The sequence below is a fragment of the Nerophis ophidion genome, linkage group LG05, assembly GCF_033978795.1.
Source record: "Nerophis ophidion isolate RoL-2023_Sa linkage group LG05, RoL_Noph_v1.0, whole genome shotgun sequence".
NCBI lineage: Eukaryota > Metazoa > Chordata > Actinopteri > Syngnathiformes > Syngnathidae > Nerophis > Nerophis ophidion.
Genome location: NC_084615.1, coordinates 51,034,603 through 51,058,589, shown reverse-complemented (window position 1 = coordinate 51,058,589; position 23,987 = coordinate 51,034,603). Strand labels below are relative to the sequence as shown.

The window sequence follows — 23,987 nt, the reverse complement described above, 5'->3', positions numbered from 1 at the left end:
TTATTTTACCCCCAGAAAACCACAATGACAAGATTGAAACGTGTTTTAAAAAATAGAACATGATTTGCAAAATAGATGAAGGTAAATAAATATTGTATAACCATTGCTCACTACTTTGTTTTTGCACCTTCAATGACATATCGTAGTAGTTTTTATATTAGGAAATAATATAATTTGCTAAATTCCACAAAAAAATATTTTCACCGTACGCCTACCCCAAAAGGAAAATGGATGGATGGAAATGAAAGGGCTGGGAACTGTGTATGTTTAATGGAAATTGTAAACATGCATGACACCATCACGTGTACATATTACAGTACATTATGTATCTTGTATCACCTATATGGCTAAGGGCTGTCTTCGACTAAGGATATTAAGTCAAATCTGAGTCATGGAGTTTTAACAATATAAATTAAAGAAACAGTATGCACTTGAATCATCACAAACTGGTGACGGAGTGAAGTCGCATGGCGTAAATCTAGCAACCATAAAGATGATTTAAGGTACTTAATATAATATTCCTTTGAATAAGTGATTAAAACATATCTCATTTGAAACTTTTTCCACCTTAGGTTTAACCTCTGATAAATGCAGTAATTAGATTGTTCTCTGAGGCCCTCTGCTCTGGGGCTGTGCATACGCAACAAAATTTAGCACTTCAAATTTGACTAAAAGGAGTACATTTCTGACGAATAACCTGCTAGGTTGATGGTCGAATCAGCCTCTTCCGAATCAACTCTGACTAGTTGAAAACAAGTCCTCTATGTACATTACATTTCAATCAATCAATCAATGTTTACTTATATAGCCCTAAATCACTAGTGTCTCACAGGGCTGCACAAACCACCACGACATCCTCGGTAGGCCCACATAAGGGCAAGGAAAACTCACACCCAGTGGGACATTGGTGACAATAATGACCCAGTGGGACGTCGGTGACAATGATGACTATGAGAACCTTAGAGAGGAGGAAAGCAATGGATGTCGAGTAGGTCTAACATGATACTGTGAAAGTTCAATCCACAATGGATACAACACAGTCGCGAGAGTCCAGTCCAAACACAGCAGCGAGAGTCCCGTTCACAGCGGAGCCAGCAGGAAACCATCCCAAGGGTAGCGGACCAGCAGCGCAGAGATGTCCCCAGCCGATACACAGAGGGACATAGAAGAAAAAGAAAAGAAACGGCAGATCAACTGGTCTAAAAAGGGAGTCTATTTAAAGGCTAGAGTATACAAATGAGTTTTAAGGTGAGACTTAAATGCTTCTACTGAGGTGGCATCGCGAACTGTTACCGGGAGGGCATTCCAGAGTACTGGAGCCCGAACGGAAAATGCTCTATAGCCCGCAGACTTTTTTTTGGGCTTTGGGAATCACTAATAAGCCGGAGTCCTTTGAACGCAGATTTCTTGCCGGGACATATGGTACAATACAATCGGCAAGATAAGATGGAGCTAGACCGTGTAGTATTTTATACGTAAGTAGTAAAACCTTAAAGTCACATCTTAAGTGCACAGGAAGCCAGTGCAGGTGAGCCAGTACAGGCGTAATGTGATCAAACTTTCTTGTTCTTGTCAAAAGTCTAGCAGCCGCATTTTGTACCAACTGTAATCTTTTAATGCTAGACATGGGGAGACCCGAAAATAATACGTTACAGTAGTCGAGGCGAGACGTTTGTATTTTTCTCACATTTCAAACAATCATCAGTCTTTATTAGAAAAATATGTACAAATCATCATACAGTACAAAATTAATATTTGTTAGCAAACGTTTGTAGAGAGTCAAAAGTTGCTGTTTTCAAATAAGTCAAGCATAAAGTTATGAAATAAAAATATGTACAGTATTAAAAAAAAAAGTGTCACCTTTAAAAATGTGACTTTTTGGCATTTTGAAAGGATTTCCTTCACATCGTCATCAGCAAGTCTTTTCCAGCTAACTAAAGCAAGAACATGTAAAAGGTCAAATACACAAATAATTTCCGACAAAAACACTGACTTTTCACGATGTCATCCATGGCAGCAGCAGACTAACGAGCTGCTCCTTCTCCTACTTTCCAACCGCCAGGCCCAACTTGCTCATCGTTCAGCGACTAGCATGTCCTGATGCAGTGTGGTCAGGAGCGACGCAGGGAGCCCACTCTCTAGTCACGTCTGCACCATCACAAAGGCCACATCAGTAGCTGATAAGAGATCAACGCTCAAGTCGTGTGACCTTACCGTTGCATCCAGCCTGCAGCGTGGTACACCATGCATCCTCACGGCAACACACCAGGTCCAACCTCGTCTCCTTTACCCTGCTAGTCCGGTAACAAAAGGCAACAATTAGACAATGGAAACATTAAGAGATGAACACACACGATTTGAAGAGGACAACTTGCTGTTTGTGATTAACGAACAACAGGTATCCTCTCATGCAGACGTCAAATGACACACATGCAAGTTTGGAAGCAGGTTGTCCTCTAGGGACCAACCAACTAACTTTAGCGCCCCTCCCCCATTGAGTCTGGACTGACACAGGTGTAGGGGTGGGGCTCACACTACATGGCAGACAAACAGGCCGAGTGTGGACATGAGGATGAGCACGTGACCACAGTGCCTGAGAATGCGGGGATGATTTTGGAAGGCATGCGAGGTGACACCGCTGGCAAACCTTATCTGCATTTTTCTTCCAAGGGACGTTTTAATTTCAAGGCAATTTGAGAAGAGAATTTGCCCAAACATGAATTGGCAACACAATTGGAGGTTTTGTACACGAGTGTGTGTATGTTTATTCAAGCAGACAAACAGCAAAGAATACAAAGTAAAGCCAAACGTGGGGATCACGGTTCTTTTTACTGTTTTTGTTTTGGGACAAAACACGCAGACTGTTTTTTTTTGCTAATTAAAACATGGCAAGCTAAAAACAGACATAAAGCTAGAGGCCAAATGGATCTTGAAAAAAGAACATTAAAATATATACAAAAAAATCTCTTGCCAGATGTCACCAATTTAGAGCAAATGTCGCAACCAATCAGACGCAGTTTCTTTACTTCCACTGCTGCCCAAAAGAATCCTGATAAAATTCCTGGTTGATCGATTTGTACCCAGAATAGTTACCAGAATGATCACCACCTTGGAGCGGTTGTTGAGCAATGGGTCGGGAGCCCCAGTTCTGATAATTGGTCTGGCGCCGCTTGGAATCAGGCTGGTTGTACCCATCAGCTTTGCGCTTTCCTCCCACATTTCCACCGCGGCCGCCCCGCACACCACGTACCCCTCCTCGCCCTCGCGGCTGCAAGCCTCCTCTGGCGCCCCGGCCTCCTCGGACTGGTCCAGGTCCGCCGCGCTGGGAGAAGCTGGCTCTGCCACGTCCTCTGCCCAGGGAGGCTCCGCCTCTGGCACCCCTGTTGCCACCCCGTCCTCGGGCCGGGGATTGGTAGTCTTCGTAACCGTAGTAGGGGTCGTCATAGCCACCGCGGTAGTTGTGATAGTCGTATCCGTAGTAGTCATGGTAGTCCTCATATCCGTAGTAGTCTTGAGAGTATGGGTAGCCGCCCCGGCCACTGCCTCGGCCCCGCCCTCTAGTAAGAGGAGTCATGTGGGGCGGGGAAGAATAGTAGTAATTGTTGTCATACCTGTGTAGGGCAAACAAAGAGGATGTATCAGTTAGTGTGACAGGAAGGTGGGGCTAGAAGAAGAGCTCTTACAATTCGGTTTTGGCAGCTTGTCTCTGAGCTTTTCGCTCCTTCCTTTTTTGGTCAGGCGGTTTGGCAAACACTATTTCTATGGGTTCTCCTTCCAGCTCTTTGCCGTTCAAGTCCTCCAGCGCCTGCACAAATTTTGTCATTCACCGCTAGTTAGTTTATCCATCCCTCCACCGTTCCAATCAATCCCCATCTTGCTGGAACATACCTTCACAGCACCTTGGCGCTCCTCAAAGTGAATGAAGGCGTAGTCCTTCAGCTTCTTGACTCGCTCCAACTTTCCAAAATGGCTGAAGCTCTTCTCCAAGGTTTCTTCAGTTACGCCGTTAGCCAGATTACGCACAAACAACACTTTGACCTGCAACGTGAGCACATGTCAAGATTCCATTTCCCGATCAACGAGTAAATGAATGAATCCCAAACAGTACCTTAGCCATGACTTCTGGATCGGGGTCTTCAATGGGGTCCGCCCACTCCACGGTCACTGCGTTGCCCCAAACCTTCACCTTGCCGCTCATAAGCCGGCGGCGGGCCTGAGCAGCGGTTTTATGGTCTTCATATTCCAGGAAGCAGAAACCTCTGTTCTTTTTCTTGTCATCAGGCTGATGGTAGAGTATGACGTCACTGAGGCCCTCTAGAGGCAGAGAGGAGAAAATCAGGCTTAATGTTGGCGATATGATCAAGACAATCTAGGAGGGGCACCTTGTTTACCTGTGACTTTAGAGAACTCTTCCATAATTTCCTCCTTTGTTTTGCTTTTGGGGATGGAGCCCACAAAGAGCCTGTTGTTGGCCACAGATATGCACACACCAATGTGCTTGCCTGGTCGGATCTCGTGATCATTGCACTGCGGGTGGAAACATCACCAGGATCCACTTCGGTACAACATGACAATATGTGAGGAGTTTACTGCCAACTCACCAGCTTCACTGCCTCCTGAGCAGACTCTTTGGCGCAGAATGTGACAAAGGCGTAACCTCGGTTCAAGCCACTCAGAGGGTCCATCATGAGTCGCAAGTCCCAAATAGGGCCTGCCTTCTCAAAGAGAGGAACCAGCTCATCTTCAAACAAGTCACGGGGAATCTTTCCTATGAAAATCTTTGAAAAAAAGCAAAACCGCATGTTGAAGACCATCCACCATCTCTTTAGGGTTTCATCAAACAGAAATGTACCTCTGTTCCCACGGTGGGTTGAGCTCCAGTATACACCGACTCAGGCGGGGGTCCACCGTATTTTCGCTGGCCGGTTGTGACATCAAGAGTGTAGTCTGTTCTGTCCAAGAGATGTTTGATTTTGACCTCATCTGGTCCTTTAGTAGCATCTGAAACCTTTGTCCCTTGTTTTTCTCTCTGCCTGTAAGTCTTCATCACTCCACACAGATACGCACTTTTGTTCTGAAAAGTCAAACCGTTTACCAACATGCAACAGCATCAGACCCAGTCTGTTTCAAGCATACCTGAACGTGTGACAGATCACTCTCCTTAAACTGAACCAGAACCTGCAGGGCCCGCTCCTCCGTGAACTCTTTCAAAGCTTCAAGAGCTCTTTCGTCAAGGTCACTGTGGTCTACCAGACCTGGCGGACAGCAGTGCAATTAGAAAGTCAGTCGACATCCCCGTGACGTAATACGCACTTATCCAACCATGATCACTTCTAGTCTATATGATAAACAATCAGCCGTGCATAATGCTGTACGTTTACTGAGAACATGCAAACTAGAGGAAGAAACCTGTACTCACCTGCCATATAGAGTTCGTCAAGCTTCTCTGCTACATTCTGCTGCAAGCCAGCTTCCAGTAAAGTCTGAAAGTGTTCCGAGCGTGAGACCGCTGCTGTTGTGTCCATTGGTTCCTCCGTCCCGTTGCCGTTAACGTGATCTGAGTCCATGTCCACCGACATACTGCAGGCAAGATTACAGCTCGGTTGGAGCACAATATAGTTTCAGAGAGCAAAGAAATCCAGGAAAGTGAACATATACGCAGCCGCCACTCTTCACAAGTCCACCACGCCTCTGAAAGCTAACCCTGGGTATTTGACTAGCACTGCAGGTCTGTTCCTTTGTCGTAAAATGCAAGAGAGCTCGGTGTCAATTCTGACACATTCCAAACAACCTCAGAACTAACACACTAGATGACTTCGTTATTAAATAAGCAAGTAATGGAAGCAAGCTGCACAAAATGCCGGCTAGCAATGCTAGCAGCTAGCCAGTGTCGGCGAACATCACACTACCTTTGAAGGCGACACGTTTAACTTTTCAAGTATAAATGACAAACCTCAAAAATTCCAAAAGAAGTACACGATGTAGATCAACCGTGGGTAGATTTGCTTCGCGAAAACAGCGTAATAACCAAGATGCCGGCGTTACTGTAGCCTTCTTTGGTTTGCTCAAACAAAATGGGTCTGTCTGTCGCAGGCCTCAAACGAACGGGGTCTCTTTGAGTGCTTTCCACGGGCTGTCTGAACCATTTTAGATACTTCCGGTTATCACTATTGATTTTGATCAGTCTAACAAGGACTTCTTCACGGCGGTGTAATATAATATATAATAAGTGTATGATACCCCATTTAGCAACTGTGTTGTTTAACAATGACGTATGCTCCAAACATTTAATTTAGTTTATTTTTTTGTATTCTTTACTATACCTTTATTTTGAAGCTAACTCCAACCACAAATTGATGACTTCATGCACTGTTTTATTTGTCGTTTTTATTTTTTATTTGGAAATTTCACTCATCGTTGCAAATAAAGATCCTAATCACGATGTTTATTAAATTATTGATAAAGCAGTAGACGATGGGCAATGGTGACGTTTTGTTTCCGGCTGGGGGCGCTGTGTGCACTAAACACATGAGCGAAGAAGAGTGCTTGTATGGATTCTGGCATTGCTATTGGCTCAGCGTACATTTGAAATTGTATTAAGGCGTCAATAGTTTTTCTACGAGAAAGCAATGGAAGAGAACACTGACGTTATTTACCTAAAAACACTGAAGAATCAAACCCAGCCAGCTGAAACTGGACTGCATAAAAACAGGTAAAATTTCCAATAAGGTATTTATAGTATATTCTATACACTGTTGTAAAGGGCTCTAGGCCGTTACACAGCACTTTGTTGTTGTGTTACTCTTCCCAGAACTAAATCTTGACTAATTTAATATTAACTTAAAATACAAATGACTCTTAATGATGAGTCATCGACAGTTAAGGTGCGAAATTTTTGTCTTATCTTACCAACCTGTTCCAAAGAACTTAACTCACGCGAGGATTGTTGTGAGAACTTGCTAAAAACATCCTGAACTTTTTTCATTAGAGACAGTTGAATTATACTCTTATTCATGCAGGTCTTTGAATCCATCGAAACTGAACTGTACGGATTGTTTTAAGAATAGGTTTCTCTGATCCTGTTTATTGAATCATGCTCAAAGACTAGATAGGAAAGCTGTAGTCCGATGGTACAGGATGCAAGTACTGTATTTATCATTGCTGGAATTTTGTTTGTTTTTGAGGTGGTGAAACAAATGATCGAGGATTGTTTCTCTCGCACTGAGTGTAGTTTTGTGCTGGTGACCTGAATACGAACCAAGTCTAAATGTTAAATAATGGCTGTTACACCAACCCCCTGTTCGCTTTTAGCCATCTTTACTTTTTTACATTGAATTTGTGTCACAGCTTGGCGGGTCGTGGTTATAGATCATCAACGTGCATTATGACCATATAAATAGAATCTGTTTTGTAAAACAATTGAATGGTTTCACATAGGGCTGGGCGATACCGCCTTTTTTTATTATCTCAATATTTTTATGCCATATCACGATACACAATATATATCTCAATATTTTGCCTTAGCCTTGAATTAACACTTGATGTAGCTGGGCGACATGGCCTTTTTTTAATATCTCAATATTTTTAGGCCATATCACGATACACAATATATATCTCGATATTTTGCCTTAGCCTTGAATTAACACTTGATGTAGGGCTGGGCGATATGGCCTTTTTTTAATATCCCAATATTTTTAGGCCATATCACGATACACAATATATATCTCGATATTTCGCCTTAGCCTTGAATTGACACTTGACGCCAAGTAATATTCCTAGTTTGTAAACCTGTTCTCAAACAATGGCAATAAAAACTTTTCTGATTCTGATTCTAATTACACCAGTATGATGATTCTACTTGTCTACATTAAAACATTCTTGTTCATACCGCATTTATATATGCTCATTTAAACTTTCATGCAGAGAGAGAAATCACAACTAAGTCAATTCACCCCAACTGTATTTATCAAACAGTTATTAACCAGTGGCACAAACATTCATGTAATTTCAAAACAGAAAGTGCAAGATTGTCAGGGACGTTTTAAAACAAGCTATTAGTGCACTTTTGTGCATGATGTCACTAAGATGACATATCAAATCAACACTAAATTAACGTGCACTTTTTGTACAGAACGCCACTACAATACATTAAAACAAATAAAGTGCACTTTTGTGCATGATGTCACACAAGATATTTCAATAACTGTTAAATAAAAATGAGCTGTATATCCATCCATCATCTTCCGCTTATCCGAGGTCGGGTCGCGGGGGCAACAGCCTAAGCAGGGAAACCCAGACTTCCCTCTCCCCAGCCACTTCGTCTAGCTCTTCCCGGGGGATCCCGAGGCGTTCCCAGGCCAGCCGGGAGACATAGTCTTCCCAACGTGTCCTGGGTCTTCCCCGTGGCCTCCTACCGGTTGGACGTGCCCTAAACACCTCCCTAGGGAGGCGTTCGGGTGGCATCCTGACCAGATGCCCGAACCACCTCATCTGGCTCCTCTCCATGTGGAGGAGCAGCGGCTTTACTTTGAGTTCCTTCCGGATGGCAGAGCTTCTCACCCTATCTCTAAGGGAGAGCCCCGCCACCCGGCGGAGGAAACTCATTTCGGCCGCTTGTACCCGTGATCTTATCCTTTCGGTCAGCTGTATAATACTGTATAATACAAATTAAAATCGCTCTGTGGTAGGTTACTGCGGATGTCATCTCCTTATGTTGTTGACTATTTTTTTCATACGGTGTTAATGTCGAAATGGTAGTCTTGGCATTTTGTTGGTGTGGCACCGAACGGAAATGTTGCTATGCGGAGTAAGCACTCTTCATTGTCTTGCATGTGACTTCTCAAATGATGCTAAATATTAGCAGTGATGCTACTTTTTGTAGCAACACTTTTGGCCCACACTTGAAAAATTACGGTTGTCTGTTCGACATATTCCCACTTGAAGCCAAACCACTGCCAGACGATAGACCCCCTGCTGTTTTTCTTGGGAATTAATTATTCCTTCATTTGTTACCAGTTTCGCACCTTTCTCTCGTATTACCCACTCGCACCAGAGCTAACGTTACCATGCCGCTACCTCTCTGCTCCGCGAGGGCGTATACGTATGTGACGTATGTAAGAAGGTGCGCTTTGTGTCTGTGAGAAACAGAGGCAAGAAAGAATGAGAAGAGCCTGTAGTGTAACGCCAGCAGCTAAAAGCAACTGTGTGAGAATGTATACTCGAATATCACGATATAGTCATTTTCGATATCGCTCAGAGTAAAACCCGCCGTATATCGATATATCGCCCACCCCTAGTTTTACACACGTTCAGACTGTTGGAGAAAATAAGAGGAAGATGAGTATTACAAGAGTAATAGCTTGACAAGAATGACACTCAATTATCCTTTTCAGGCACTTTCAGTCCAGAAAGAACAGCCAGGAAACAGTGTCAGGAGGTCAGAGGTCATGTGTTCATGCTAGAAATATTGTGGGTAAAACATTGTGTAATTTTTACTTATTATATTTGATACAGGAGGTCAACTGCCGCTAAAAGACTCCCAGTTAACAAACCAAATGTCGTCAGACTCTCTTCACGCAGAGGTGCCGGTCGTTATCATCATCATTTTTATGATTACCGATAATTGTATTATCACTATAAACACGTGTTTTTTTTGCCTCAGGCCGCAGTGGACTGCCATGCCAAAGCAAACTCTTACATAACCGTCAGCATGTAAGTCACTTGTCTAATGCTTACAGTTCAAAGGTCAACTTTGACCTCAAGAAGTGCATTTCGTCCTCCAGGTTATCGCGTTCTGAGACGTCCGCCATCCTTCGCCACAGGCCAGTCTCCAAAGTCACACAGGTGTCGCAATACCTGATGGATGCACTTTTGTGCGAAGACTCAGAGCTGTGCTTTGAGGAAGTGCGAGCTATCAAGTATAACCAGCAGTTTCAGACTGAAAGCTGTAAGACGTCAGCTGAGCTCAAAGAAGACAAGGTGAGGAATACAAAAAGAACGTCCAGATTTCGGTGTGTGGAGCTCAGTCTGACGCAGGCAATAATTAAATGCCAGGTGAGATAATAATGCTGGTACCACTCTTCATTTAATCTCTTTAGTTACCTCTTGTCACAAACAATGTTTATTTCATTCAACAAATGTATTTCATGTTATGCATCGGACAATTAATTGAATTTTAGTATGCCTAATCAATAATCATTATAGTCAATAAAAAAAGGAAGGCATAAGATTTCCGCGTTTATGTAACCACGGACCGAGTCACATAATTGGCCAATAAAACAAAATCCACTGTTAAACGCAGAACATCAAGGAAATTGACATACATTTAAATGAAATGTTGTCATTGTGAGGAAAAGAAACATTTGTTTAGGAATATGATGTGTCTGACACTCTGTCGCCCTGCCTTAAACAAAAAAATATCAACATGGTAACTTGAAACAGCAACTAAACTACGAAGATAAAGCTAGCAAGAACAATCCATACACAAATTATCTCATCTACTTGTGTTTTTATAAACGACATCGATGTTAACATTAATATGCAAACAGAACAGTAGTTGCAACTTGAGAGGCGCCTTGTTTTTCCTACAGCCTAAACTGAATGGCCTCTTTACTCATCAAGCTGAGAACAACAGCACAGCACACTTTCCCCCTATACAATAATAGCGCGGTGCGCCACATCCTGTGTAATGTCGCTAACAAAATAAAAGTTTCAAAAAAGTACCTTGCACAAGCATAATGTACTTAAAGAACTTATTGATACATTTACCAAATTATTATGCTTTGACCGAAAATACTGGTCAAAGTTGTCCAAAGATGTATTGCACCAAACAATGGGAGGATGTTTGCATTTAATTACTCATTTTATTTGAGATACACAGCACAAACTGTATGATGCTAATAAAATATTTGTAAAAGATGTACAAACAGAATTTTAAAATGTTTTAAACGTAATTTTATTGTTTTTTTTATAAGGCTTATTGTTATTTTAATTTATTGTTATTGCTTTTATTATTATTTAACTTGTGGTTTATTTGTTCTAAATTATGTCTGTTTTTTTAAACTATATTTAAAGTTTAATTTTGTTGGTACAATAATCATGTATTCAAATTAATAAATAATTGTGTAATTAATGGTGATTACAATATCAATAAAAATAATTGTGATTATTATTTGTGCCATAACCGTCCATTCTTAGTAATGCTTCTTTATTACATACTATTTTTTTTAGTTTTTAAATATTCATTCTTTATGTAATGCTTCTTTATTAGACACTTGTTGATGTACATTTTGTTGATTAGTTTCTAAAGTAATTGTTCTTAGTTAAATAGTTTTCATATAACGTCTGTTCATTGTTGCCCTTCTCAGACTCCTGCGGAAAAAAGGGTTGCAGGTGAAAATCATGATCTTCACCAAGAGGACATGGAGAGTCGTCATGTCTTTCCTTGTAGATCATCTGCGGGCTTCGTTCATGAGTCCAGTGTTCTACCTGATCCCGAAAGCAACACTTGCAGCTCACAGGAATTGCATCATCGTGTGCCTATTGTGGATGATCAGAGTGTCACCGTGTCCATAGACACTTCAGGGTTGAGAAACAAAATAGCAGGATCGGAAGAGACGCTGTATGGTAAGTTTACATTTAAATCATTTATACTAGTTATGTCCTGATCAATGTTTTTATGCTGCCAAATCTTATACCCATCTTCCAATAGTGAAATCGGCATGTACTGAATATTGTAGCGTCCCGGAAGAGTTAGTGCTGCAAGGGTTTCTGAGTATTTGCTCTATTGTGTTATGGTGCGGATGTTCTCCCGAAATGTGTTTGTCATTCTTCTTTGGTGTGGTTTCACAGTGTGGCGCATATTTGTACTAGTGTTAAAGTTGTTTATATGGCCACCCTCAGTGTGATCTGTATGGCTGTTGACCAAATATGCCTTGCATCCACTTGTGTATGTGAAAAGCCATTTATATTATGTAATTGGGCTGGCACGCAGAGGCAGTGCCTTTAAGGTTTGTTGGCGCTCTGTAATTCTCTCTACGTCCGTGTACACGGCGGCGTTTTAAAAAGTCATTAATTTTACTTTTTGAAACCGGTACCGATAATTTCCGATTTTCCAATTTAAAGCATTTATCAGCCGATATTATCGGACATCTCTAATTAAAATTATTTGTTTTTTGCCCTCAGTCATCCTGTGTTAAGGTAATTATTTCAGAAATGTGTAAACATGAAAATAAAAGTGTAGGCTTCTTAAAGCACTCATCTCTTGTTTCAAGATTGCTTAGCGATTAGCATGCCTACTCCTGGCTTACCCTTACTGTGTGAAACATGTTTAGCCTTGTCCTAAAATGACAATGATACTTTATAATATACAAATTTAGTTTATTTGCCACAGCTTATTATATTAACTAAGCTGGTAACAACCTATGTCGGTTGAGTGACCAAACATAATCAGTCAGAGGGGATAAGCTTTGAAAGGCATTAATTAACAAGGGCTGTATATCGTTAAGATTTTATTGGTTCGATACCCTTATCGATATTCCTTATCAATACCAGTATTTATAGGTACCTATATAGGTACTGTACGTAATTTGTCGAAATAAAGATGTAAAAAATACATTTAAATTAGCATTTATACTAGCACAAATTAAACCATAACAGCTCGAGTTTGTATGTTCTCCCCGTGACTGCGTGGTTTCGCTCCGGGTACTCCGGCTTCCTCCCACCTCCAAAGACATGAACCTGGGGATAGGTTGAGTGTCAACACTAAATTAGCTTTAGTGCGTGAATGTAAGTGTGAATGTTGTCTGTCTATCTGTGTTGGCCCTGCGATGAGTTGGCAACTTCTCCAGGGTGTACCCCGCCTTCCACACAATTGTAACTGAGATAGGCTTCAGCACCCCCCGCAACCTCGAAAGGGATAAGTGGTAGAAAATGGATGGGTTGATGGAGTTGAGCATATGTCAGCATGTGGCCCCACTTTTAACTCTTTTTTTTTTTTTTCAAACGCTTATTGCAAACTCTTACTTACAGTAAGTCATTAATTTGACTTTGTAAGTCATTATTTTAGTATCTCAGTTAACTAGGACTGTTTTGTTTTTACTTTACGGAAAAAATATCGAGATATATATCGTATATCGCCATTCAGCAAATGGAGCAGAAAGCACAACCAAAAGTTGTAGGCTTCTTCACGTGACAAAGCCGGCCTACTTCACCGCAGTCTGTAGTCTATTGCCCCCAGGCTGTGGTGGCAGCGGCGAGGTGGAGACGTGATGGCGACAGGCCGAGTTAAACCGATCCTTACACCCACCCACCCCCTTCCCCAGTCCCCTTCCCCTGGAGAGTCACGACCTTAAGTGACACATTTTCTGGGGAAAACAGTGGACATGCTTCTTCGTGTTTTATTGTATCACATAAACCATATCCAATCATATTTACAGCCTGCAAAGTATGTCAAAACACAGTTCAAACATCACAAAATGCCAGAAATTCCATAAGCCATTTTGAATATTCCGCTCCGAATACCTTTGACCATTTCCGGAGATTGACGTCACAGGAGTAACACTTTTGCACCCTGACCATTATATCAGATCAGTCATACTGAGAATATGCAAAAAGTAGACAGAGATGTGCTGTGTATCATTCACAATACTTGCAAAAGACATAAACACGTGTTTTTTTTAATGCATTCTAAATACATAAATAAATAGTAAACCCGCCAACATTACACTTTATACATACAGTGACCTTGGATATCAACCAAATATTAGCAATGTTGTAATTATAAGCGCTAACGCAGAAAAATTGTTTTTAGCGGCGTAATGATATATACAGCTATGTAGCCCTCTGCTGCTTTTACTGTGAACCGGCAGCCATATCGTGCTGCTCCCACATCATCGTGTCTCGGCTCGTCAAAGTTATTCTAGATGTACTTTAGGATTTAGCCATTAATCTTATTCAATATACCATCAACCTGCCGGGGACTGTAGATGGAAATTAGCCTTTGGCTACAATTTGGAATGTTTTATATGTTTATTAATGTGTATTGTCTCATGTACAAGATACAACAAAAGGTGACATCATATCAGTTTTATTATACTGTACAGTATATCTACGAATAAGTTTATAGGTGTGTTTAGTGAGACAGGCGAAAGTTATTCTTGTTTAAGTCGTAATTATTTGTCAGGTGTAGGGGTGCAACAGATCAAAAAAATCACGGTTCGGATCGTTTTTCGGATCAGAGTCACGGATCGGATCATTTTTCGGATCAGCAAAAAAAAGAGACAAGACAAGTAAACAGAAGTTTTGTCTTTTAACATGTTTCATACACATGACAAATTTGGCAATAACATTTAATAAAAGCCATTATTAATGGAAAAGCTATTTTTTTTTTAGATTTATAGATTTTAAATAATATTATTTTTATTTACCTTATCACAGTCTGCTCACAATCTCAGTGGTGAGGTCACTGTATGTCCTCTGGCGTAGGGTATGGTCCATGTGAGACAGCCACTTGAACCTGGGATCCAGGGCAGTAGATCTGGGAAGGTAGTCCTGTAGAGTAGGGGGTGAAGTGTAACTGGGATTCAGGTCCTCTCCAATGGCAGTCGTGACATCTCGAGTGATGGTGCTGTCTTCCACACTTCAGTGGCAGGATCATTGACACAGATGGGGAAGTTTCAGTGCTCAGCAGAGACGTAACAGTTTTGAGGGGTTTAAGCACCTGGAGGACCTCCTCTGCCACTCTCACATCATCATCAGACATGGTGTTGATGTCTTTGACATTTGTCTTCAGGGTCTTTTGGGTCAATGCAGAGTATATAGCTGCCTGCTGCTCCAACATATCATAAGTGGAGTTCCATCTTGTTTGGACAATGTGGAACTCTGGATACTTATGAGTAGGCAGCTTTAGCATTTCTTGCTTTGTCTTAAGCACACGAGCAGCTGTTGTGCTTCAGTGGAAGTAGAAACCACCTTCGTGATCCTCCCAAGGAGGCGCTCCATCCTATTGACTGAGATTCCCTTCTGTGATGCCAAATTCACAACATGTGCAAAGCACCTATCTGTGGTCCCAGTCCTGCCTCATTCACTGCATTGATTTGATTTTTGGCATTATCACTTGTGACTGGGATATCTTTATCTTCCATTCCTCCACTGCTTGTCAGTACCTGCGCAAGGTGACTCTCGTAGAGGGGGCGTGTCTTCTCATCTCCCAGTCTGCTGTGATGAAGTGAGCGGTTATCGTCACATTGCTCTCCGTTCCCCTGGACGTGCACCCGTCTGTCAAGAGCGCACAGATGATGCTCTGGATAGTTCATCCACAACTTCTTTCTTTTCCTGCTCATAAAGATCTGGCACAATCTTATCGCTGAAGTGGGTGCGCGACGGGATGTTGAAACGTGGCTCAAGCACTTTCAGCATGTGTTTAAAACCCTCCTGTCTGCACCTAGAAGCACACTGATAGCGTTTGTGAAGGTTTAAGCCCGGTTTGACTGTGCAACAAGGGGCTGCTTAAATGGCGCAGCCTTCGTTTTCACTCCTGTCAGTAAAACATCGCGGGGATTTCACTTCAAGTGCGTGGCCATGCTAGATTAAACACAGTCACGGTATTATCCGCTAACCTCTTTCCTTCATCATTGTATTTGACAGGGAAGCCAAGATGCTCCTATACACAGGATTTAAATGGCGCGGGGCGTTCAAGCTCTTACATTACTCCGCTCACCATGACCACGCTGTGTGTGGACTGAACATGTGCAAACTGTTTTTTCATAAATCAAACCGCGGATCACCTGTGTGCCGATTCGAAGATACTGATCCGAACGGATCACGGATCAATGTTGATCCATTGCACCACTAGTCAAGTGTAATGTTTTTCTTAGCTCCTTCAAATTTTTACGATGGGTCCTACAAAACCAGTCAACATTTAAATTTCCCAATAAAATAAAACTGAGCTTTTTGCTTTGCGTTGTTAAATAAGCTTTAAAAATATTTTTTCCAACACATTTTAAGTTATTGACTTACGGGCTTGTTTGTTTTTTGTGCACCGACAACATTATAAACATTTTAACTCAAGGGCAAGTAAAAATAACATTTGTGTTGTTCACAGTTATCTGTTTATAACACAAACCTTACTGTTTAATGACATAAAGGTGAAATAAGAGGACAAGAGTCCCCAGCTATGTACTGGATGCAGATGTCAATCACACAAATTGTTCTAGTCCAGTGTGCTTGTGTGTCAGCATCACAGGGAGGCACCACTGACGTGTCCGACATGACTCCCAACAACTCAGTGGGTTCCACACGGGTGCTGCCGTCTCCCACCGTCAACACACGAGAAGCGATGGGTGAGTTCTTCACACACCTTCTGGAACTTTTATGTCATCGGTCTTTTGTCTGATCTTGTGTGTGTCAGATGTCATCATGGGCATGTTTCAGGCCCCTTCTAACAACATCTCATCTTTCTTCGTCACTGATGGGCCGTTGGATGAAACGACTTCAACAGAGGGTAAAAATCAATCCTTCCCCCCTTTTGTCCTGACTTCAACGCCTCTTGCTTCTACCTAGGCTCCTCCCAGCTCGCCAACGTGAGCGCTTCGCAACCCTTCACTGTCTACCAAGATGCTGCTGACAAAGAAAATGTCATGTAAGACCATTTCATGTCTTCTTCATTAACTGGTTGCTGCCATATTCTAGATGTGCAGGTATTCCTAATGAAGTGCCTGTGAGTCACATGACACATGTTGTCCTCAGGGCCGCCAGTGAGGCACACAGGAATAAACGAGCCCGATGCTTGGCAGAGCTCCCACCGTCAAATTGGAAGAAGTTGAGTGTGAGTTAAGGCTGGGCGATATTGCCTTTTTTTAATACCGTGATATTTTTCGGCCATATCGCGATATACGATATATTTCTCTGTATTTTGCCTTGAATGAACACTTGATACATATAATCACAGCAGTATGATGATTCTTTGTGTCTACATTATAACATTCTTGTTCATACTGCACTAACATATGCTACTTTTAAACTTTCATGCAGAGAAGGAAATCACAACTAAGTCAATTGACCAAAACTGTATTTATTAAAGTTATTACCAGGTGACTTTTAAAATGATGCTACATAATTAGCAGTAATGCTACTCTTGGTAGCAACGCTTGTGCCCCAAACATGACAAATTAAAGTTGTCTATTTGACATCTTCCCTCTTGAAGCCGAACCACCGCCAGATGATGGGCCCCGTGCTGTTTTTCTTGGGAATTAATTCTTCCTTCATTTGTTACGAGATTCGCAGCTTCTTTCTCTCGCAATATCCCGCTAGCATCACAGCTAACGTTAGCTACGCCGCTGCCTCTCCGCTGGGCGAGGGCGTATACGTATTACGTAAGTGACGTATGTAAGATGTGCGCCTGCTTGTCTGTGAAGAGACACAGGAAAAAGCGACGAGAGTGTAATGCCCGCAGGTGCGTGAGAACGTCTACTCGAATATTAGGATATAGTCATTTTCTATATCGCACAGAGACAAACCCGCGATATATATCGTATATCGATATATCGCCCAGTCCTAGTGTGAGTGATGATGACGTTGACAATGATGACAACAGGAAGTGGTATTGATGTGGTCCTTGCAGGACAGTCCTCAGAACAAGACACCTGATGTAACCACCATGTGGGGCGCTCCTGCCAACGCGATCAGTTGTCTGGCGGCGTGTCCCAACAGCACCGCTGATTTCGCCGTGTCAGCACACTGCATGTCCACGCCGTTCACACACAAAGTTCCTGTCAACATTTTCCAGGATGCAGGTAACGTGTCCCACTCATGTGCTTCTGCCATGTACTGAAGGTCTTCATGACCACCTTGTTCTCGCCAGCAGACAACGGGTGTGATGCTACACAAACGGATGAAAATGCTTTCATCAGACATCAACACAAGCTCAGGTCAGTCAAACCTTCGCCCCTTTTCTCTTCCTGTTTGAAGCCTGCTGCAATATGTCACTCTTCCCACAGCCCCATCATTGAGCAGAGTCCGGACGACAAACCCACTGACACCGCGGTCAGTGAGCATGTGACGTCCTCGGTGTCACAGTGCACCATTGTGGGGGAGCTGCCCACTGCCAATGTCCACCGTCACCTGACCACCTCCTCTACCACCGTGATGCAGCCGCCACCGCCCGCTGTGTTGTCTTTCAGGGACCAGACGCTGGGCCCTTTTGACTCGTCTCGGGCAAGTGGACTTGTTGGGGGCGTGTCCACTGACCTCCAGTCTTGTGCTGAGCCCGCCTTTGCTGAGGAGCTGTTTAGCATCGTGGACGATTTCAGACAAGGCTGCCATCTTCCTGTGATTTCTGACCAGCCGTTAATGAGAAGCCCCGCCCCCTCAGCCCAGCCAAACGTGGACGCTTTCCCGAGTCCAGGTCGTGGCCTAGATGTCCGCATGAGTCCAGAACCTCCGCGTGACGTGTCCATCAACCTGAAGCCACTAGCTTCTCCTGATGAACACATGGCTAGCCCAGAAAAAGACCCCGCCCCGCAGTCAAGACTCACTCTGCTTGTGTCAGACCCGTGGAGCAGTGACCTAATCGCCAAGCTCCTGTCAAATATGACCTCGCCTCTCACCTCGCACCCACAATGCCACAGCTGGCAACACAAGATCCCCAACATTAGTCCCAAGATGAGCGTCGGTGTGGGTAACGTCGCTGCAAGCTTCTATGTTTGTTGTTGTTGTTGTTATTGTTTTACAAATACTACTTTCCAGTATGAGCACTTTCTCTACTAGTTCTCAACTCCTGTTTCTACCTCAGAATCTTATGGAGAAGATTAGTACTGTGATTGATTTTTACTAGTTGAGACTGAATCGACAGCACCTCTACTGGCTGGTTCCAAGTAGTGCACAATCAGGATCTTATTAAGGATTAATAATATTAGTAGTAGTAGCTTTAAAAGGGAACTGCTCTTTTTTGGGAATTCTGCCTATTGTTCGTAATCATTATAAAAGACGAAACGGACAGATGTGTTTTTTTAATGCATTTTAACTCGTAAATAAAAGTCCGCTTACAACGGAGCACATGGGAGGTCCTCTATTCCGCCTATAAAACCCTAGTAAATACAAAAAACGCCAACAATACTCCATTTACTTTTTATTACTTGAATATTAACCAAGTATTAGAGATATTGTTATTATAAGCACTAACACACACAAACTATTTATAGCGGCGATGTGATCACGCGGTTGTGGTAATGTTGCCTATATATCTACTGGGGAGCTGTTTCCTCGCCATTGTGCTCGTGAAAATTTATTCTGGATCATAAATTATGCCTCCCACCTTGATAGTAGATGGATGAGATTGGTACACTTTCACAGCCAAGTCAGATCTGGAAATGGCGAGAAAGGCACGAAAAAAACGCTTTTCTACCCGAGGATTATGTGTCATTCTTCATCGAAACCGGAATATGACAAAATTCTATCAGTCGGCATCCTAATGACAGCAGACATTGCACAGTATGTGATGTTTTATTGTGTTTGTTGGTGCACATGAAGTCTGCAGTAATCAGTGATGTTTATAAAAAAAAAAAACAGCGAACGTCGTTATGCGTGTTTCAGAAATAATGAGCCGGGTATGCTTAAAATGAGCATAATATCTAAATATTAAATGTTATTATAAATGTGCTTGTTACTACATCATGTATATAAAACCTCAGTGGAGCTATGTGGATGTTTTTTTAAGGTCTTTGAGGGAAGAATAGAGTAACTCCAATAGGCCCCGCTGTAAGGAGACTTTTGGTCGCATTTGTTTAATATTTAGAATGCATAAAAAATAAAAACACATGTCTTACATAAGGTTTGTGAATAATAGGCAACATTATATAAAAAGTGCATTTCTGCTTTAAGAGCACTTTGAAACAAAGCTTAATTTAGCATGGATGCTAATTGGTCTCCCTGACAGGAAACTCATCCCTGCGAGTGGACCGCATCCTCGGCCAAGGAGCGTTTGCTACGGTTTATCAGGCGAGCCACCCCGAGAGTTGCGCCAAGATGGTCCTGAAGGTAAATGCCATTGAAGGCGAGGCGTGCGTTGTGTTTGCTAGGACGTGCTCATTAATCTTTGCTGCCAACAGGTGCAGAAACCAGCCAATCCCTGGGAATTTTATATTAATACTCAGCTGGATGTTCGTTTGGCGCCACAAGTGCGCCACCTTTACAGCCGTGTTTACTCTGCTCACCTGTTTACCAACGGCAGTGTCCTCCTGAGTGAGCTGCATCCCTACGGCACACTGCTGGTACGTTTTATCACCAACGCCTTTGTTGTGGCATCTTCTTTTTCACTTCCTCTGTGATCCCTCAGAACGCCGTCAACTTGTACAAGCAACTTCCCGACAAGGTCATGCCTCAGCCTCTTGTCATATATTTCACTATCTGCCTCCTGCGAATGATGGAAGAACTACACGCCGCCTCCATCATCCATGCTGACATCAAGCCAGACAACTTCATGCTCGCACACCGGTACGTGAACATGCTATTACACGCCAGAAACTCGTGTACATACTAAAACTACGTACAACATACACTATGTATAGATATATACATATATATATTAGGGTCGTAAAAAAATAAGAAGTAATTAAAATCGAGAAAGTGTGATTAATCTGATTAAAAATATAATTTGACAGCACTAATATACAGTATATATGTACATACAATGTATCTGGAAAGTCTTCACAGCACTTTTTCCACTTTTCGTCTTATTCTAAAAGAGTACATAAATTTTTTCCCTCAAAATTCTATTGACAATACCCCATAACGACGAAGTGAAAAGGTTTATTTTTAATTTTTTTTACAAATCTATAAAAAAAAAAATTTTTTTTTTTTTTTTTTTTTTTAAACCACATGTACCGGTACATAAGTATTCACAGCCTTAGTTCAACACTTCGTTGATGCACAGCCTCAAGTCCTTTTGAATATGATGCCACAAGCTTGGCACAACTATTTTGGGGCAGTTTCGCCCATTCCTCTTTGCGGCACTCAAGCTCTATGATGGGAAGTGTTTGTTTGTTTGGCCGCTCGACCATATAGGGCTGTTTGGTGGTTTGCTGCAGAGATGGTTGTCCTTCTGGAAGGGTCTCTTCTCTCCACTCTCCAGTGGTGGAGAGAGAATCGGGTTCTTGGTCACCTCCCTGACTAGACGAAGATGAATCCAGCAATGTACAGAGACATCCTGGATGAAAATCAACACTTCCCATCCAATCTAAATTTAGCTTGAGAGGAGTTGCAAAGTGTTATGGGTGAAACTGCCTAAAGATAGGTGTGCCAAGCTTTTGAAATCGTTTAAAAATGACTTGAGGCTATAATTGCTGCCAAAGGTGAAGCAACAAAACATTGAGCAAAGGCTGTGAACACTTACATACATTATATATTTTTTTATTTGAATAACTTTGCGAAATAATAAACTTTTCCAATTGTCATTATTAAGTATGGTCTGTTGCATTATGTGAACAAAAATGACTTTATACAATTTTTGAATAAGGCTGTAACATAACAAAATGTAGAAGAAGTAAGGTGCTGTGAATACTTTATAAATACAAATAATGTGAAAACATGAAATTGTACACATTACAGTACATTGAGGTTCTTGTTAAGGTTTTTGGAGAACAACAAGTTCGAGTGTGAAGACTATGAACACGGTCTAGTCCTGATCGACTGGGGACAAAGCATCGACATGAAATGTTTCCCACAATGCACTGCTTTCACTGCCAAGTGTCTGACATCCGGATTCCAGTGCACTGAGATGTTCAGCAGTAAACCTTGGAACTATCAGGTGACCACATCTCGAATGTGTCAATTATTCACTCACTGCTAGAATGTTCCCGTCAACTTACAGCGTTTGTACGTGTTTATAGACGGACTACTTTGGGATAGCAGGGACAGTGCACTGCATGCTGTTTGGGAGCTACATGAAGGTGGTGAATGAAGGCGGCGTGTGGAGAACCACCGCCATGTTTCGAAGGTATTTTCTTGGCCTTACACATGTGAAGCGCTTGCTAGCTCGCCATCAGAGAATAAACGTGAGCTCTTCTCTCTCAGGAACCCTCACAGCGAGATGTGGCTGAGCTTGTTCCACACACTGCTCAATGTGCCTGACTGCAGGCCGCTGCCGAGTCTGAGCACACTCCGCCGCCTCCTGGAGTCCGTCCTGGAAGACAACTACGGCAGCAAGATGGCGTCACTCAAGAGTCGCCTGGTGGTTAACTTGCTAGAGAGCGCCAAGGCCGTTCGCAGATGACTAACGAGCACACCTTGTGACTTTTTAGCTCAATTGATGCTAATAATGCATTAAATTGAGTAATGTTGCCTTTTGTTAAATGACAAAAAAATAAAGACTTTTTTTATTAAAAAAAACTAACACAAGATAGACTGTAAAAAAAAAAATTCGGTAAAAAAATGGTCATTTACTGGCAGCTACGGCTGCCAAACGAACACTATAAAATTAAAGTAAAACATTGTAAACCAAATAATGATCCAAAACATTATATTTACAGACATTTTCCTGAAACGTTTTGCGGAGGAAAATCGTAATTTGACAGATTTTTACTAAATTATTAAGATTAACCACCTTTAATAAAGTGACGAAGCAAACAGTTCTGCAGAAAAATACCTTTATTCTACAGAGTTTTTCCAAATAATTATGATCAACCACCTTTAATGAAGTGACAACGCTGGCAGTTCCACAGAAAAATACAATTTTTTTTACAGATTTTTTCTGAATTGTTAGGATCAGGGGTCTCTCTTTCACTTTACCCGGGGGGGCCACTGGATGCAGGAACTTGGTACAAAGTGGGTTTACCTTCTATGAATGACAACCCCGCCCTAGCAACATGCTTACCGATCCTACCGATTTTACCGCAAGACTTTTGGTGACTCTCTTAGTATTGACCCAACATTTGCCCGGGCGAATATATATCACTGTTGTACCATGACAGGGCTTTGTCGCACTCTGTGTTCGCTCATTCACCAAATCACTAGTGTGCCAACTTGGGCACTTATTGTGTATGGCCTTGGCTTTGTCATACTTATGAGAGTGACTGCAAGACATACTTGGTCAACAACCACACAGGTCACACTGACGGTGGCCGTACAAACAACTTTAACACTGTTACAAATATGTGCCACACTGTGAACCCACACCAAACAAGAATGACAAACACATTTCAGGAGAAGATCCTCACTGTAACACAACATAACAAATACCCACAATCCCATGCAGCACTGACTCTTCTGTGCTACACCCCCGCTACCCCCCATTATTATCGTTGTCAATCATGTATCTTTCTAAAGTTAAAAAAATACTCAATAAATGTTTTAAAGAAAGTAATATTAAGTGAATATCTATTTTTGGCCTTAAAAATAAACCTTTTACCGAGTACTATAATAAAATTGACTAAGTCATGAATGCCAATGAACTCTCCTAAAATAACAGAAACTACATCAAGCTTCATAAACAAAAAACAATCCTTAAACACATTTTTTCAACTTCCACCCAAAATCAATCAATCAATGTTTACTTATATAGCCCTAAATCACTAGTGTCTCAAAGGGCTGCACAAACCACTACGACATCCTCGGTAGGCCCACATAAGGGCAAGGAAAACTCACACCCAGCAGGAAACCATCCCAAGCGGAGGCGGATCAGCAGCGCAGAGATGTCCCCAGCCGATACACAGGCAAGCAGTACATGGCCACCGGATCGGACCGGACCCCCTCCACAAAGGAGAGTGGGACATAGAAGAAAAAGAAAAGAAACGGCAGATCAACTGGTCTAAAAAGGGAGTCTATTTAAAGGCTAGAGTATACAAATGAGTTTTAAGGTGAGACTTAAATGCTTCTACTGAGGTGGCATCTCAAACTGTTACCGGGAGGTCATTCCAGAGTACTGGAGCCCGAAATGAAAAAGCTCTATAGCCCGAAGACTTTTTTTGGGCTTTGGGAATCACTAATAAGCCGGA

General features: G+C 42.2%; 2 protein-coding genes across 10 annotated transcripts; one reads left to right on the top strand and one right to left on the bottom strand.

Annotated features, from left to right (window-relative positions):
- Positions 1-251: 251 nt before the first annotated feature.
- LOC133553328 (heterogeneous nuclear ribonucleoprotein Q-like) lies at positions 252-6,128 on the bottom strand. 3 transcript variants are annotated; one of them, XM_061901405.1, is made up of 12 exons: positions 5,954-6,128; positions 5,420-5,580; positions 5,137-5,255; positions 4,853-5,074; positions 4,602-4,778; positions 4,392-4,527; positions 4,109-4,314; positions 3,889-4,038; positions 3,684-3,805; positions 3,251-3,611; positions 2,215-2,294; positions 252-2,148 (listed from the first exon to the last, which is right to left on the bottom strand). In XM_061901405.1, the coding sequence occupies exons 2-11, from the start codon at positions 5,577-5,579 to the stop codon at positions 2,253-2,255; spliced, it is 1,695 nt and encodes a 564-aa protein (XP_061757389.1). In that variant the 5' UTR covers position 5,580; positions 5,954-6,128; the 3' UTR covers positions 252-2,148; positions 2,215-2,252. The 3 variants fall into 3 exon arrangements, with proteins under 3 accessions (XP_061757389.1, XP_061757390.1, XP_061757388.1); XM_061901406.1 differs by having other exon boundaries at positions 2,215-2,291; XM_061901404.1 differs by lacking the exons at positions 252-2,148; positions 2,215-2,294 and having other exon boundaries at positions 2,734-3,611.
- On the top strand, positions 5,403-23,219 carry bub1 (BUB1 mitotic checkpoint serine/threonine kinase). Of its 7 annotated transcripts, none has more exons than XM_061901400.1 (20): positions 6,557-6,712; positions 9,393-9,436; positions 9,514-9,581; positions 9,662-9,711; positions 9,783-9,978; positions 11,367-11,383; positions 11,450-11,625; positions 16,236-16,340; positions 16,409-16,501; positions 16,561-16,639; positions 16,747-16,825; positions 17,621-17,792; positions 17,861-17,927; positions 17,997-18,676; positions 19,934-20,034; positions 20,106-20,267; positions 20,333-20,490; positions 21,625-21,802; positions 21,885-21,991; positions 22,069-23,219. In XM_061901400.1, the coding sequence occupies exons 1-20, from the start codon at positions 6,630-6,632 to the stop codon at positions 22,265-22,267; spliced, it is 2,814 nt and encodes a 937-aa protein (XP_061757384.1). In that variant the 5' UTR covers positions 6,557-6,629; the 3' UTR covers positions 22,268-23,219. The 7 variants fall into 7 exon arrangements, with proteins under 7 accessions (XP_061757385.1, XP_061757384.1, XP_061757382.1 ...); XM_061901398.1 differs by having other exon boundaries at positions 9,783-10,053; XM_061901401.1 differs by lacking the exon at positions 6,557-6,712 and adding an exon at positions 5,403-5,708 and having other exon boundaries at positions 9,783-10,053; positions 11,367-11,625.
- The last annotated feature ends 768 nt before the right edge of the window (positions 23,220-23,987 follow it).